General features: G+C 41.2%; 1 protein-coding gene across 1 annotated transcript in view; it reads left to right on the forward strand.

Moving 5' to 3' along the window:
* DDRGK1 (DDRGK domain containing 1) overlaps positions 1-14,031 on the forward strand; it is a 39,644-nt gene extending 25,613 nt beyond the window's left edge. Inside the window, exons 5-9 of the mRNA XM_082482699.1 lie at positions 2,576-2,698; positions 4,946-4,984; positions 9,574-9,630; positions 11,095-11,143; positions 12,444-14,031. Of these exons, the coding sequence (XP_082338825.1) occupies positions 2,576-2,698; positions 4,946-4,984; positions 9,574-9,630; positions 11,095-11,143; positions 12,444-12,616 (441 nt within the window). The 3' untranslated portion in view covers positions 12,617-14,031. The remainder of the gene's footprint in view (positions 1-2,575; positions 2,699-4,945; positions 4,985-9,573; positions 9,631-11,094; positions 11,144-12,443) is intronic.
* Positions 14,032-18,239: the final 4,208 nt, after the last annotated feature.

Below are 18,239 nucleotides of genomic sequence, written 5' to 3' on the forward strand. Positions count from 1 at the left end.
TTGTGGGAATGCAACCTGCCTCAATTTGACCCTGCACCTACCATGCAACTGCTGCATGACTTGGGCATGTGAAAGAAGAGTGCTAGCATGATGGTGAAAAAAATAACTGAGAATATGTGTTAACAGACAACCTGACTTTGCTACAGTTCCCCCTGCTCAGCTTCCACAGCTGTTGCTGGTTGCTTCTCCCAGTGCAGTTATGAAAAATCATGTCTCCTCTTGGCTTTGAACTAGTTTACAGTTTGGCTAAATCCTCCTTTTTCTACAGATTGAATCACAGGTGAATTTAGATAGTAAAGCATGTGAGACTGCAGGAAATGGCTGGGATTTTTAGTTATTAGATTAAAAAGCTTCTGGAAATACTTAGTGTTATGGAGGAGGCTACAACCACCAGGAAATACACGGCTTTTGAGGGCTGACACGCTTTAGCTACTGAATCAGTGACTCAGACCACGTGGAAATGCTCTGCGAATCATAACATCAAAATTTAGGATCTGGAAAACAAACTAATGTTGGCTTTTAAGGGGACCACAAAAGAGGGACTGGTAGCTGAGTGCTTTGCCAGTCTCACAGCAGAGATGCTCTTCTGCAAGTGTTGGAAATGGAAGTACTGATAGTAGCATGCTGGTATGCTTTAATAAAATTGAAGGTACTATTCTCCAAGTAGATAAGGAAGACAGGAATGAGTCTAGTTCATTTGTTATTAGACTTTCCAGAAACAGGAAAATGCTTCTTAGTTATTGTTGTGCTCAGTTGTAAATGGGACACTGTCTTCTGATTTTTTTTATTTTTTTTTTTTTTTTGGTAGAACCACCTAGAAATTTGCCTAAGCAATTATCAGGTTTTGTGATTATTTTTTTTTCCTCATTTCAAATGCTGTTGAATTACAACCTCTGTAATAGACCAGGGGAAGAACCTTATTCTTGTGTTTCCAGGATCAAGATTAAATTTAATGCACTTACAAGAAAAGAACAATTGCTGTCACTTCCAAATGAAATATGGTTATGTTGTTCTTGGCACCTGTAGTGCTTATAAGGAAAAAATCTACTGTTGGGCTTTTGCTAATAATCATTAGTGATGAATGACCCAGAAAATAGTCTTGTTTTGTCTCAAGAGCTTCCTCAGATCTGTAGTTTTTTCATGAGGTAGCAGCTAAAAAAATGGTTTTGACTTTGCACATACAGTAAGATCATTTCAGTCCTGTTTTTCTCGTACTTGTATGTTGATAGCATTCCTTCTCGTGACTTTCTGGGAGTTTGATTAAACACAATTGGGACCAAATACACTTTCTCTTCAGTGTTTATTGAAGGGCAACCCTCCCATCCATGTTTCTGGTATCTTGCTGGTTTTGGCCTTACATGGCATCTTTTTTAATATAGACATTTTTCAATATACTTAATTACCTGTTCCTGTCTTTTCCTGTTTTAATGGAACAAGTGTTTGCTTTCCAGCCATTTAAGGAAGCAATAACCATATTAGTGTCAAAGATGTAGCATGGCAAGCATTTAGAAATTGATATAATTATTCTTTAAAAGATCAATTCCTTGTTAATAGTAAAGGAATGCCCAGACATTCTCCTTGAAATTGAAGAACTCATCTTTCTAAGTTTTAATCAAGCCTTTGCAATGTGATAGCAACCAGAGACCAGTCAAATTGGAATCTCATTGTACCAGGTGCTGTACAAACAAATTTCTCTGTGGAAGAAACCATTGTGTAAGGAAACATTTTTCTTCCGTGTGAAGTCTTGGAGAAGAACAAACCAAATTTTAAAAGAAAATAATGGAAAGCTGCAAATTGATGAGCTCCCAGTGAAAACCTTTTTTTATTTGAAGCATTTGTTAAGTAATCTAGGTTGGCTTTTTTTTTTTTTTTAAGACACTAACATTTCTTTCAGGGTAGGTAACTGAAAGTATTTTTATTGCAAATAACTAAAAGCAGAGCCTATAGGTTTTGGTTAACAAACGTGTAAAAGACTTTAACATAATCATATCTTTTCTTCTATTCCTAAAATACTTTATACAGTTCTTTATATTCCATGTAGACATAGTTTGCTTGTATGTCATAAAAAAAGAGATTTTACTTGAACCTTTTACAGCTGCTTCTCACACACAGGTGGATACCAGTGTAGCTCCGCCATTCTTTGTGATCATTCCCAATGTACACTACTGCATATCAGAGCAGAATTGCGGCCAGTTAATGAAAATGTGGATGTTGCATCAAAGTACAGTTAGGGGCAGGGACTTCCTGTCATGGGATCTGCAGAAGAAACATATTCATGCAAATTAAGAAAGCAGGTTCTATATAAGAGTGGTTTTCTCCCGTGTGTCAGATCTGTTAGGAGCCAGCCTAGGTGTATTGCGTGCAAGCATACACTATTATGTGAGATGGCTACTACCTTAAGGGTGGCTTGTGAAATTAATGATGTCATCATTTGAGAACTTATACTCGTTTTAGAAACTTTTTATCTGCTGTCTGTCCTAGTAAAACCAGACTGCAGATAAAGATGATGCCACTTTACTTAAAACTAACTGATTGGGGAGGAGCAAACTGACCACTTGTCATCTTTTCTGTCCAGGAAGAGGAAAAAAGGAAGGCAAAGGAAGAAGAAGAGAAGAGGGAGTATGAAGAGTACTTGAAGCTGAAGGAGAGTTTTGTAGTTGAAGAGGAAGGTGTTGAAGAATCAATGACAGAGGAAGAGGTATGTACGTTAGGCTGTTACTGCAGTTTCCTTTATCTTTGTTAGACTCAGGTCGCCCTTACTGCATTCTGTCTCGTGTAAAATGAACATGAAATAGGAGTCAGCCAAATGTTTTTGCTTGTAAAAACTAAATTATGTATATGGCACATGTTACACTGGAATATTTCCTGGGGAATGCTGCAGTCTCTAGTTCCAGACTCCTACAAATTATTCTAGAGTACTAAGGCAAATGCATATCACTGGAATTGAGTTTTCTCCTTTATGTAAGGACTGAAATAAAACTCATTCTGGAAGTCAAATACTCTTACTGTCATCAGCTCTGCTCTGCCCGTATACAGTGGGTCAGATAAAAGCAAGGCTAAATACAGAATTTGGTAATGCCCACATATCTTGGGAGGAATTGCTTGGGTTTCGTTTTATTTTCTAGACCAATGGAGCTGCTGTGAAATCAAATAAAAAACCAAGCTCTTGTCTTAAAAGTCTTCTTTTAAGAGAATTCATAGGATACAACCTAGGTGCTTGCGGGTTGTACGCTGGAAAGCTCTGCATTCAATGTTGCAAATGATTGCTATGGCTCATCGTATTTCAAACTCTGCATAACATTCTAGCATGCTCCTCCTGTGGCTGCCTGCAGACGCGCTGCTGGGGATGGTGGTTGAAATGTGATACTTGACATAATATCACAGCAAACTTGAAAAAGTTCCACTGTTGTGGGAGGCAGTGTTCTTGTTCTGTCTGCCGAAAACCTGTTAGACTAATTTTAATTGCTATCAAATGCTGAAATTGCTGTTGGGTTGTAGCTGCCAAATTTGAGCTGTCCAATGTGTTTCATGATAAGTATTTTTTTTTTTCAGGGCCATGTGTGCATTTGCTCCTCTGCTAAAGCAGCCCTGTTGAATTGAATGGATTTGCCCTTAGCATGACTGAGAGTGGCTTTAGGTTGAGGGCTTTGTAATGAGTTAATATTGCTTGACATTAGTCACAAGTTCTCGCTATGGACCCCTTTCCTTTAAGAGAAATTCTTCCATTGTGCTGGGATTAATACCAAGAGAAGTTGTATCTGGTGGTAGGGAATTTCCTAAGATGCAGAGAACAGTGAAATGCATACTTTCTGTTGCAAGTGCCTTCAAAAATGTGTGCCTATCCTGTTAGAAGATCAGATCGTAGCTAAAATATTAAATTGTTCTACTTTAGACTCCCTTTAAAGTTAGAATGTGTTTGTTGTCTGTGTTCCTACAGCTGCCTCTCAAGGAGAAATTAATCTTTCTATATGTGGGAACAGAGAAGGGTGTTCCTCACTCAAAAGAGCCTGGCAGGCAGTTGATGATGCCTGGATCACAACATAAGATAGCTTTGGTAGGGATGGGGAGATAGTACTTTAATAGTAGGCGATTTGAAAGTCATCTTCAGAAGCCATCACAGGTACTTAGTTATTTGGAGACACCAGCCTTGCAGAAATGGCAAGCCACCCTTCTGCCTTGTGGTGGCTAATGTACTGAAGCATTTTAGTATCCTTTACAATAGCTGACTGTGCCTTGTGTTGTTCAGGCTAGTGTGCTGAAACTCATGCTGAAAATTAAGGTCCTGAGACCAGACCTAGGAAGTTAATTAAGGCTGATTGATTTCCAGGGTTGCAGAGTAACTTGATCTCCTGTTAACTTAAATGCACATTGTTTGCATTGCCTTTGAAAATTGAGCCGCTTATACTGAAATGCTGGATTACAGGTGCATAGCTTTGAAAATGGCTTGAGCTTACACATGTTGCACAGCTGTGTGCTACACTTGACCATCTGCATGAGGTCTCTCCTGAATCACTCTGTACTTTACCTCTGTACAAAATGTCCTCGGTGTGTATATGTAACCTAATACACGATGCACAAACGCACACATATGTGGTTATTTCAGGGTATTTATGATGTGAAGAACAAAAGAGTCAAAGAATTCCTTTCAGAAAACACAATGTCCTGGTTTGAGGTGGCCAGTCTGGCCCAAACCATGACACACTTAAACACAGATTGTACTTGAGCCATATCCTGTCTTAGCAAATACCTATCATAAATTCCTAGTTAAGATTAAATCTGGTTTGATTTTTTTTTTCCAATTCAAAAATCTCCCTCGGGGTGTGTGTGTTTAAAACTTTAGAAGTATGCAAGCTAAACACTTCTGTAATATTTGTAGTCAGCAAGTTTGTGATGCATTTAATGTTCATGAGTTCAAAATAACAGTTGTTTTCCTTGCTGTATCCAGTCTCGCAGCTTTCTGATGGAATTTCTTGAATACGTTAAGGTAAGCCACTATTAGTCTTTCTCCTCCATACTTGTTAGATTGTGTAAAATACCTTTGTCAAAGAGCTGAGTTGTAGAAAGAAGGGAAATCTTCACTTACTCTTTTATTTATTTAAGCATTTGACAAGTAACAAAAGTAATACCTTAGATGTAGTCTGCATTATTTACTTAACCATGCATGAGCATGCCCGTCATTGTTAAAATGGTTTGCAGTTATAACTGTGTCTTGGCTTTTGGGGGCAGGATTGTAGCTTTTATCCTCTTTCTTAGGGATAGGCTTTATAAACTCTGCACCTTGTGGATCACCCTCAGAGTTTATGAACAGCAGTGTTTGCTGTTGATTGGGACTTGGGACATTCAGGGTTTTTGTTTATGAACATGAGCTACTGATTTAGAAAACAATCTCTATGTCTCAGCCCAGCATGAATGAGAATTGCTGTACCAGCATGTGGCCTGCTGTGTAGGATGTGTTTGTGTCTGAAACACTGGCATTGTAAAGGTCAATCCAGCTTTTCATGTTATTTCTTTTCTTGGTTTTTATCCATGCAATTTGTAATGTTGTCTTAATGTTTGGAAGGGATATTTAAGGAGAAGATCGCTTGTTAGTCTCCCTTGCGTCATATTGTATGGTTGGTTATTTAAAACCTGTGGTGTACTCATGAGTATTTCCACTTTTGATCTGCAAGGACAAATGCTTCTGTCTCCACTATTGGTATATCAAAGGTCAAATACGTTTTCCTACTCTTACCCTAACAATGTTATGCAAATCTTTTATCCTAATGAAACCCTTTCTGCCTTTACTGGAAACTGGACTCTTATCTGACAATGTATGGTGTGTGTGTGAAAGGCTTCATTAGTAAGCGAATCCCTTGTATACTTAGTGAAGTCCTAATCATTTTGTTAAGCCAGAATCTCACACTCTGAGCCAGTTTTGCATGTCCATTACTCCAGCAAAAACCTAGAGTCACAAGCAATTTTGTCTCATAGGTAACTGTTCAAGAAGTTAATTTGAGTGATTACCTTGCAAGTCTGAACAATGGCTTGATCATTCTAGGGTCCCTGCAAAGTTACTATGCGAGCGTCTTTTGCTGTGCTGCTCTCTCTCTCTCCTGAGTCCTTGGCACCTGTGGTGGTGTATCCCATTGCCATCAGTCCACAGAGAGAGAGGCTGCTAGATTTGCAGCTGTCGAGTGCTTTCTAATCAATGCAATCTCAGGGGAATTCGGAAATGTCTAAGTTAGTAGCGCTCAGAGTTAGGACTCACCTTCGTTGCTGCAGCCCGAATGAAAATAGCCCCCGTTCAGTAACCAAGTCCCCAGCATAAGCCAGTCAACTTTGATCAGAAGCACCGCCAAAAGTGCATGAGACAGCTGAGAATAAATTGGAAAAGCTATGCATAACATGTTTAAAGTGCCTAAATAAAACCATGGACTGATGATGAGCCTTCAGATGGCACATTTCATTTTGTAGCCATGCAGCTATTTCAATATTCTGTTTTCCACAGAAGCCAGAAAGATCTGGTTGAAAGGGAGTGAAACTTTGAAATGGCCATGTCTGTTAAGACCACCCTCTGTTTCAGTTACTAACTGTGGAAATGGACTACATGGCACGGTGTGATCCCAGTTCACCCATTCCCATCTAAGGCTTTCAAGATACTGCCAAGCTGTGGATTAAGGAAAACACTGTTCTTTATTGATAAACAAGCTGCCCTAGGATAACAGTAGGTCGAACAGTAGGATATTTCAATGTCCCTTGGGATCTTCCACTAAAATTGGGAGGGTTTCCAAGGGATAATGCAGTAGGGTCTGATTCTGCATGTTGCCCTGGTGGTTGTGATGGATGGAACAGATTAGTCACAAACTCTCAGTTCAGTGTTTAAGCACATATGTATAGTTTTATATTAGTCACTTCTACTTGACGTCAGAGAAATTAAGCACAGGCTGAAAACCTAATTCAGAAGTGCTTCAACACCTGATTTCCTATGTAGAGATGAGTTGCAGAACTGGGGCATTGCTTACTTTTACAAGTTTTAGTCTTTTTTTTTTAATCTTGAAAGTATGCTTAATATATAGATTATACATTGCCCTCATCTTCTGTTCTATTCACAGAAACTGTTGACTTATATCAAGAAGCAGTGCTAAGCTGCTAGTAGCTGTCTGAAAAATGTGTAGATTAAAAGAGCCATTGGCATTTAAAAAAAAAAAAAAGAATTCATTTAGCTCTTGTGTTGAATAACTTATTTTACTGGTGTAATGGGCTGGAGGTAGCTCACCCCATGCTTCATTCCTAAGGGTGTTTGAAATAAAGTGCAGCCTCTTCTCCAGCTCTGCCTCATGGGATTGTTTTAAATGGGATTTTTCTTGAAGGCACCAAAAGTATTGATGCCCCCCAATTCTCCTTTTATGAAAGCTGAGCACCTCCCTTCCTTTGGGAGTTTCATAGCAGCCCCCCAACCAGTTTAACCCATCTGCTGCAATGTTGCCACTTTACACATCAGGCTGTGGCATTGTTTCTGCTGCAGTTGCCATCCTGTGTGTTTGCTTCTTACGGTGGCCAGTCCTCAAGTTACAGACTTGACTGCTCTGCTCTCCGAGGATTGGAATAACCAATTCTTGATGGTTTTACTTAGCAGTGCTGTAGCTGCCGAACAGACCTTACAAACCAGCTCTGTGGGCTCTCTGAGCACTTCAGAAAAAAGTTAATAAAGAGGGCAGAGGTTAAAGAGTGGCTGAGCAGTTCCCTTGCTGTGGAGCACTAGCTCTTTTGGCCCAGGGAAATATGAGGCTGCGCTTTGTCCATCACACTGTTCTCACCTGCATTGACAGTGTATCAATGAATGCATCTTAATTACAGCCAATGAATTAAAACAACAAACTACATTTGAAAGGGATAGTAAACAACTTGGAGGCTTTACCCCTTCCTATTTTTTCTTTAAGAAAAATAATGCTTACAAGATAAGGAAAAAAAATACTACTTATCTTAATCCTGGGAGCTCTTGCTCTGTTTTATCCCTTGATGAGGACAGCAGCAGAGTTGTACCTAAAATTAAATTAATTCAGTAAAGTGTAGATGTAAATATTTTGCTCTATGAAAGTTAAGCCTGTCTCTAAACTGTGAAGTGTGTGGTGAAGTGTTTTACTGGCTTGGGACCTCACAATGTCATTAAATTTCAGAGTGTGTGGGGAGTGCATCCTAATTCCACCCCACCCTCGGGCATCTTATTCACAGCAGGATCTATCTTGAAAAGTTTCCAGTTAATGTGGTCATTGAGGCTGAATATCTTTAAGTGAAGGTTTAAATCCTGTTTTTCTTGTTTATGTGGCTTTGCACACATGTGTCCCTCCCCATGCTTTTAAAAGAAGATGTGACGAATCTTGGCAGTTCCCAGCTCTGAGAACTGAATTCCATGGACTGGTTCCAATTCCATGCATTCAGTCCATGGTATTCAGTTCTCTAGCTTGGCTGCATCGAACTTCACAACTACTAAGTCTGTGTGTGGCTTTTTGTGTCTGATTTTATTCATGAAAATGATTCATCTATTTCAGCCTCTCTTTATTTCTTCAGTGTCCTTCCAGTGTACTCTCAAGATCAGAAACAAATGCATTTATCATTTGAAGTACTGCATCTGATAATGTAAATGTAGTTCTTGTGACTGTACATGTATGGCTCTTAGGAATGTAGTCTAGAATGTTTTCAAAAGTTTTCAACAGTTTTCAAAAGTTGTCTGTTTCCCAAGCTCCTTACAAACAGTGCATCCTCTTACTGCATCTAAACAGATGAGTTTCTAAAACTTTTGCAGACAAGAAAACAGGAACGAAGTAGCTCCAGACAAGCGCACCGGGTGTTTTCTCTGTAATTCTCTGGAGCTACAGAGAAGCATAAAACCAGATGTGAGCAGTGGTGACTGCGTCCTGACTGAGAAAGGCTGCAGTAAGAATCTCTGTCAAGAGCAAAATGAAAATTTGCAGTTCCTGCTTCTGCCTTTGTTCTCAGAGATCACCGTGCTGCCTGTGCAGGAGTGCGCTAGCAGTACACTCCCAATGCTGACAATTTAAATAAGGTGTTCACTTGCTTAGAAAGATTATTATGGCATTAATACGCAAGACATTAGTAAAACAGACTAAAGCACTTAATGCTTCCAGTCTTGTCCGGATTTTTAGGTATGCGCTGATATATACCAGCGATCACTTTAAAATCTCTCAACATCTCTCAAACAAAAAGGGATCTTGCTAAAGCACACTGGACATTAAAGGTAGCACTTGAGAAACTCAGGTGACGGGAAAAACCAAGCCATGGCTGTTTATTTTGCTTGTGCTCATCCTGTCCTCCAAAGGTAAGAAAAGGTTCAGGATGAACGCTAGCTATGTATTTGAGTCTTCGCTTAAGTGGGTCAGAGCATTCAGTCTTTCCACAGAGCCGACTGGTAACTTACAGTAGAGTTTTTGGTCAGAGAAGAGTGCTTACTAGGAAAAGTTAGTCAGAATGACAAGTTCTACTTAGTCTATTAAATGCATTTTTTATTTGAAAGGAAAAGAAATATGCTTACTTTCTAATTCATTAGCTGCATTTAACTTCTGTTTGTTTCCATAGAAAACAAAGGTAATCCAGCTCGAGGACTTGGCTTCACATTTGGGTTTAAGAACGCAGGTAGGTACTAATCTGTGTTAGTACTTACCTTATCCTTCTTAGTACTTATCCTTCTAAGACCATTTGGGGTGCAAGTACCCCAAATGAGTTTAAAAGGACAGGAGATGAAGTGGGTAAATAAGGGTAATATCTATGCAAGTGTCTCAGCATTACTGAAAATGCTTGGATTTTGATGAAAATCAGTGAAGTCGGCCCTAAAAATGTGGCTGTTCATCCAAGTACCAGCCAGCCAGTGAAGGATTGTTGGCATATAAGATTGTTTCAGTGAAAAGTGCTCAGTCTGTCTCTTGCACAGCTGTCTGTTGGCTAATGGATTCTATAGTGTTTGCAAATCTAGTAAAAGAGCAATTCAGGGTACTTGGGAATCAAAAGCAGAGCTAGAAGAAAATTCAGACACTGCCTACGTAATTGGACAATGTTATGTTTGCAGACAATCAATAGATGAGGTGTTTTGCTCCAGTTGCTTGTGTGTTCTTAGAACATTTAAGAATTTGTATCTTCCAGTGCAGTACTCATGAAAATTGTCCCCCTCAGCACCATATAAGCCTGAAAGTGAATTCATGTGTGATATCTGTACTTTTTTTTTTCTCCCCACCTCTGTCTTTTTTCCGTTCTTTAAACATTTTATGTTATGAGTTTGAAGAATAGTCATGGCCTGGTTTATTTTAATTTGAGCACATTTGACGTATATTTCTAAGTGACCATTGTTTTCTGTTGTTCTGTACCTGATCTTATCTTGGGATGCCCCTTCACAGCAGGTTATGCTGCTGTAAGTGGAGGCTGCTGTGCCCCTGCCTCTCTCTTAAACCAGAACTTCATTTAAGCATGCAGTGAGTCAGTTAAGGACATTTATCTGGTTGAAATCTAAACTATAATTTGCTTCTGCAGTCACATAAATACAAGAAAGGGAGAGAGGCAGAACTGTGGAAACCAAGGTTAAGATACTAGCTTCAGGTGTACTGGAACTGCATGCTTGGAGTAACTATAGAGTTAACCCAGCAACAAATTCAACAAGTTGTTCTCTGGATTGGTAAAAGAGATTTCCTCTTAAATGTAGCATGAAAAAAAATATAAAAGCCTCTGGAATGTATTGACTGTAGCCAGGTTCTTGGAGAAGTACCTCGGTGTACTTATGTAACTTGCATGTTGCATTGGCACTATACAGCCTTTCCCTGGGAGGATATGTATGACCACCCCCCTTCCATAAAATTGGCAGCGAATGTAGCAGTTAAAGTCTCTTTTGGGGATAGGGAAATTATTTGAACACCCCAACATGCAGAAGCTCACTTTATCCTTCTAAGGGCTTATTGCATCTGTGTGGAAATACTGATACTCCTTCACTGAAATCTTTAACACTGAGGAATTAAATGTAAGCCTCCATCTGCAGTTTATATGAACATGTGAAATGTTTCTTGCCTTCTTCTTGATCAGTTTATTTGTTATTCCTTTTTCCCTTCTGAACAGGATGCAATTAACAGAATCCAGGACCTGATGGCAGATGGCACTCTAACAGGTGACAGCCAAAACACAAAGGGGACTTTTTTTTAGCTGGTGAATTAGGTGGTGCAGGAAATGTCTTAACTGTGGTAGAGAGAGACTTCAAGTGTCGTTTCTGTTTTAAACTGTAGAAGATCCTGGTAGGACTTGACAAATAGATATTTTTATTATCCCTGCTTCAGCTGCCATGAAACTACTGTTTAAAGCACTATGGGATGTGATTGCTGCTATGATACATTATACAGAGGTGGGAGGTGAACGTCCCCAAGAGTTCAGGAACCAGCACAAGGTTCTGTGTGTTGACTGAGCCCTGCTGTGAAGGCCTTTAGGGGTTGCTGAGCAGCCAGCTGCAAATGATGTCTTCTGAAATCTGAATTCAAAAGAATCACTAGGATGTTTTGAGGTAGTTTGCAAGCCTGTTTCAAAGGTGCTGTGGGAGAAGCAAACATCCCAGAGCACTCCAGGAATCTGTAGTAAGTGAAGTGCTTGTTCCTAGCCGCGTACCCACACAATCAAAATTGGAATGTAAGCAGAGACTGAGCACATGGGTAGCTCCCTGTCTGAGCAAGTCTGTTTATTGCTGGGCAGTCTTTTTCTTTCCAAGGATGAAGTAGGAGAAGGTGCCAATGCAAACAGTTACTGACCTGATACTGTGGTCATGGCTGGGAAGCAACTGTCTTGGTGGGTACATGTGGATACCCATTTGAGTGACCTAAAAATGGTCTGAATCAAAGTGTAAAGATGTGTACTGTCCTGGCTGTTTCTGTGGCCTAAAAGGTGTGCTAGTGAGACTCTCTGCCATGCATTTGATCCTGCAATGTGTTAAGAACAGAGAGGTTTAGTCTTGCTCATGATGGAGCAACTGGAATATGGAAATTGAGCTTCATTCCCTTTTAGAAGGTAAGTTGGAATGGCGGAGCTGGGCCCCATAGGGTCTCTGAATCATCTCCTGGGCCCTCCTGCTGCTCTGCCTCTCTCCACCAGCTGTCCAGGCCCAGAACATCAGCACCAAAATTACATAGTTGAAGTAGCTGCTGCGGCACTACCAGCTAGCTGCGTACGATGAAAGGAATGTGTTACTTTGCTGAACAAAATTAGGCTTACCAAGGCACTCGGCTATTGTCATAGCCCCGCTCAAAGATCCAACAGCAGAGAGGAGATAAAAGCCTGACTGCCGGCACGTTGTTCTGCCTGCCCTAGATATGAAATGCAGCCTCAGCACTTTGAACGTCCCTTCCAAAAGAAGTGACTGATGTCTGTTGGGAAGTTAGAGGAGCCAAAGTGCTGACTTCAGGGTCCTTTCTTTCCACCTGTAGGTGTGATTGATGACAGAGGAAAGTTCATCTACATCACTCCAGAGGAGATGGCTGCCGTGGCTCAGTATATCAAACAGAGAGGACGAGTATCCATCGCAGAGCTGGCCCAAGCAAGCAATTCCCTGATCAACCTCCAGCCTGAGAGCCAAGCTGTTGCTCCAACTGTGGCATGAAATTGTGGCGTGAGAAAAGTACAGCAGGAGTTTAACCTTCTAATGAATAAGCCACATAATTAAAAACAAACAAGAAACCCTTTAGTCCATTCACGGTGCTTGAAGATAGGATGTTCTTTTGAAGCACCAGCTGCAAGACTTGATCAAAAGTTTTGCCTTTGATCCTGTTAGAGCTGATATAAAATAGGACAGCCTTTTGTACAACAGACTAGCCAAGAACTTGGGTCTAAAACACTCTGATGCACCTCCACCCCAGGAATATCAGTACTTTTTACTTGGCAGTTGGTTTCATGTGACTGTACCCCGACTCTTTATTGTTTCCAGATTCAAATATATTTGATTTTGTTTGTATTTGGGATTCTCCAGACTTGCTCTGCACTTATTCTGAGCTGTATAACTTTGTGGCAATGAGACATACAGCTCAGAATAATAGGTATGTAGGGGTGAGGCTTGCAGATTTTGTCTTATCTATAAACATTGGAAGGATAGAGTAAAAAGAAAATACTGCAAATGTGTCTCTGTTCTTACTGAAATATATACTGAAACTGTAGAAAGAGCGTGCTTGCTATGTTGTGCAAGCTTCCAGAGGTTACTTCAGAAAACCTTTTTGCTTTGTTTATATAGTGTAAAAAGTTTGCTCGCAGCTGAGCTGCGTTATTTTTCTGTAGCCAAGAGACAGAAACACCTCCAGGGAAAGGCCAGCTCTCCTCGTTTATTGTGCAGGCCAATTCTACTGGTACCAACCAGATTCTGATGATTCATCCTTTGAAGTAAGAGCCAACTCAGTGTGTCTGAAGGCCTCAGACACCCCCACCCCATGGCCTTTGTGTTTTGGATGGTTGGGGTTTTTTTAAATAAAAAATTCAGGCACTATGAGTCATACAATTAACATCACAAGTAAATGTTTATTAATATATTAATTGTAGGGGTCGGTATATTTCCTGCATAAGAGTATTTATGTTTTAATAGCCTAATTGATGCTTTGTTAATTCTACTTTCCGAAATCAACAGAATCTCTGTGGGTATACAGTAATTGGGGAGGGCAAGAGGGGCTGGTTTTGTCTCTGCCAAACTTAGAGATAACTTGAGTAGATTAAAAGCTGCATTATCAGTGAGATGAGAGAGCAATAAAGCAATAGAAGAAAGCATATTACCTTTTTAGTCTCTGCACTATTGCTGAATGTGATACTCTGCAGGAGCGCTAAGTTACAGTGCAGCACCACATGTTGCTGTGAAAGACCAGTAGGCCGTTAGTGTTGCACAACAATAACCAGCAGAGAGATTACTTGAGATTTGAGGCTTGTAAAGTCTCTTAATTATTCAAAACTTGATTTTGCCATGATTTTTTTGTTGTGCCCTAAACTGTTCTTGTAATAAAATAAACAATATTGAAAGGATTGCAAATATTTGTATTGGAGAGATTTTTTCCAATGTGTTAAAGGATTTTATGCGATAAAGAAGCCAGCCAGCAATGCTGTAGACTCCAGAGTGCCACTTAAAGACCAGAGGTATTGCATTAAATCCACTGAAATCACTCCAAAGTACACTCAGTTTTTGTGAATGTAACAAATAGCACCACATTCAAGATGTGGTGCAAGCTTGCTTCTGCTCTGCTGGGACAACTGCACCAGCAAAACTGCCTTGCCGCTTCAGCACCGGCCAGCTGTCTGCCGAGAATGGTGCATGTGATCTCCTTTTACACACCTCTATCTTCACTTGGACAACATTTGTGTCTGGTAATACAACGTTATTTCATTATTGGAGTTTCACGGGGCTCTGCCAAAGCCAAAAGAGTTGTTTGTGATTGACAGGTCACAGAAAGACTGATTAAAAGCTGCAGTTCAGAGGAGGTGCTAGGCAGAGGAATGTGATAGCAAAGTATTTACTACGAGCCACATTCATAGTCTGTTAGAGGGCTTTAAGAGTAACAGGTGCCTCACAAGTGCCACTTGCCTAAGCTCCCGTTTCGAGCTCTGAAGGAGTGTTTCCATATTAAGTGAAGCCTGTGAAGCGGGCAAGGTACAGACCAAGCCCTTCATGTGAGACAGGGGTCACCAAACAAGTTTTGTAGATCTTTCTGCATGTTGCCTGTCATTGTGGGAGACTAGATTTAACCTGTGGGGCCTTCCTGGTGCTGAGCTCATACCTAATGTGGGGGCTTGAGGGTCTGTGCTTGCTTATATCCACAATTCCCTACTAGGGATTACCAGTACTGCATTTTGGACCTGATTCTGGCCGTGCTGTTCCTAATGTTGTGGAGTTACTGTGTGGAAACTGGAGCACAGGTTTGGTGATGGTCTTTGGAAAAGCTAACGTGATCTGGCTTGACCATATTGTAGTCTCAGATATAACATCAGCCAGGATGAGATGTGACAGCGTAGCTATGCCAGCAGCTGATCTCTCTGTTGTGATCCTCTTCCACCATTTCTATTTCTGTTCTTTGCACCCAATTGCATCGTATCAGTGTTCAGGAAAACTCGTTTCACTTGTACTGGGTTTGGATGCTACGTGGTCTTTGCTGCACTTGAACTGAGAGGCCAGTCAGCTGTATGAGCCATATAAAATATATAGGGGGAAAAAACCTACAGATAACAGAAAGCACATGGAGGCTGCAAACTCTTACGAAAATCCATGCAGAAGGCAACTGCTCTGCCTTGAAGAAGCCCTTGGTGAGGCTTCCTAGATTGCTGCAGAGCCTGAGCCTGTGGGAGGTCAGGACAAGGGGTGTTGGTGCTCTGACCCACAGGTCCCGTTCTGGTCTGTGCTTTGGGGAACAGCCGCCACTGCTAAATTATAACTGATTTTTCTATTAAAGAGCATTATGCTGTTTTCCAGGAATCCACTTACAGAGTCCAGGAAGACAGTTTAAAACTGTGAGCACAATTACTGTAGGCCATTTGTTTGGATGGCTTATAAATGAAGCCTTTCCGACTGATGCTGCTTCTTAAATCTGTGTTCATGCTTTTTTCTGTGGAAGTGAAGGGGGAAGAAATTGAGGGCTACGCCCCAAAAATTATCCCACTGAAAGAATTCATAAATTACGTGATAACTCACATTTCATATATCCAATGAGAAGAGACACCGAAGGGGAAGGCATTTATCGCTGCTGGCACAAAATTAGGGGACACCCCCAGGTGTCATGGCCATGGCTGAGAGGGGAGGTGTCCCCAATATCCTGGGTTGAGGATGGAGGCTCAGGATGCTGGCAGAGAGGTGGAATAGTCCGTCAGCACTTGGGGTGCTCTCCTCTCCTCCTTCCCCGACTTTCCAAACTGGCCCTGACCCTCCTTCGCAGGGAAGGGCAGTCCTGCAGGATGATACAAGATTCACCTGACTCCTCCAGAGCACCGATCCTCCTCACGCGCTTACAGAAAATTTTATGGGGTCAAGCATAAAAACCCAGTCCATCAGTGTCAGTGTGGTCCCTCCTGTCATGTCTGGCACAGTTAGCAGTAAGATACAGGGCAGCAAAATACCGGTAGAACAGTAAATATAGTAAAATCTACGTAAAATCTATGAAACTTAGATTTTGGGTGTTCTGGATGCATAAAAATTTAAAAGCTCTTCAGTGACAGCTTTTGTGGAGTATCTACCATTTTAAAAATGTAGACACATGTAATCACAGATATTTTTGCAAGTGAGCGTGAGCTGTTTGTACCTTATGACTAAGAACCGGTGCGTGGCTCGGCTCAGCTCAGCTCTACCGGGGCTCTTCACGTAGGGGTGATCTGTATGCAAATCCCTCATCAGAATTAGCTTTGGGCAAGGACACCTACTCCCACTACCCCTCTTTCTTAGAGGCAGGATGGTTTCGGTCTTTTGCTTCCTGCTGATTTGTCCAGTCTACTTTTATCATTTTTAAAAAGCTGGAACATCTGCCTATTTTTTGGCTTTAAAAAAAAAAAAAAAAAAAAAATCCCTGTTTCCTGTTAAACTTTGCCCATGCATTATGCAGCATTAATCACTGTGTTTTTCCTCTCTGAACTAGTACAAAAGCTCCCAGGTACTCTGCTTGTACATGGAAGGAATAATAATAGCAATTACTAGCTCATCTGAGCGAGCTTGTCCTAATTTTGCCGTTCCACCCGAAGGCAAAGGCCAAAAAAAATTAGATTGAAAACCTTGTCTTCATATCATACAAAGCAAGATCTAATCAAGGAAAACTCCAGCTTCTTTTTCATGCGTCTCGGTGAAAGAATATAGTTTTTTGTGAAGCATTAACTGGTCATAAAAATGTAAAAGCAACAAATGTTACAAGTTTTAATTTTATTTCTTTGTGATATGAGTTTAAGTGCCCATCAGACTCACAGTTTCCAGCTTTTCCCTGTAGCTATGGATACAAGGAACAGATTTGGAGTGTTTCTTTGTTGTTTGGGTTTTTTTTTTTAATTGATATTATATGTTGATCCTTTTAGGAAAATGCTAAATATCACAAGATGGCAGTGAATCACGATGCTGCGATATTCCCCTCTGCACAGGAACAGCTATGTTCTGGATTCACAGATTTATTTTTTTAACCCCAAAAGCAAATTCAGAGCATTAATCCCGGGCTGCTTGAATGCAGGGATCCAGGGAAGTTTTGTGCCCGCAGCACTGTAGAGATGGGACCTTAATTCTTTTCATCTTCTCTCATATAAAAAACCGAGTGAAAGTCAAGTAAAGCAAAGGAGCGGGGGAAAAAAAAAAATCCCCTTCCTGCCCTAAAGACAAAGGAACTTTTTATGATCTCTCTGGATACATCTGCATTCATCAAATGGAACATTTTCTGTCCCTGGGGACAAGTCATTCCCAGCTGCTTACATGGTGAAACAAAGAGTGGCAGCAGCTAAACTGCTTTTTGGAACCCTTTTCTGGAGGGTCCCCCAGCTGGCCTGGGACAGGGCCCCACAGCAGCAGTGCCCCAGCCCTTTTCAGCCCACCCGGTCCAAATTTATTCTTCACCCTTCAGAAGGCTTCTCCTTACAGGGAAGGCCAGTTTGGTGGTGGGACAGAGGAACAACTCCAGATTTGTCAACCAGTAACCCTTTGAGTTAAAGATCTGCACTTCCCTTTCTGACGCCAGATAACCCCCCCGCCCCGGTGTGGCTTAGCTCCTTCTGAAAGTGCCTGCACGGCTGTTTGATGTTCTCAAAAGCGCTGAGCTTGCACATAACATCAGGACAAACAAGCTTCTGCTGACTGCACCCAAAATCGTTGAACAACTGGCATGGCCCGCCCCATCAACAGGGGAGGCTGCAGAGAAAACCAGCCCCTAAGAAGAGGAGCTCCAGGGAAGAGTCGGTTTTGGAGACAGATCATTGCTTGGAAGCCAGCTAGGCTGTGCTCAGGGCTGCTCAGCTGAGGATCTGGCCCAGAAACCTAATCAGATGCCTAATTAATTTGGTCCAGCAGGAATGTGTCTTTTTCAAGCCTATGGATTTTGGTGTGCAGCTGGAGAGATGAACTAGAATTGTGAGATTTAAAAGTGAAGTTATGATGTACACATTGGTCCTATGAATGACCAGAACTGTCCTTGCTGCAGGTGGGATCTCGTGCAGGTCTTGGATGGTGGCATTCACACTGCGGTTAGAAACATCTCTTCAGCATTCATCCTGCATTTGGCTTTCCCTCCAGGACCTTCACT

Source organism: Vanellus vanellus (genome assembly GCF_965231255.1).
Source record: "Vanellus vanellus genome assembly, chromosome: 4".
In the NCBI taxonomy this organism is placed as follows: Eukaryota; Metazoa; Chordata; class Aves; order Charadriiformes; family Charadriidae; genus Vanellus; species Vanellus vanellus.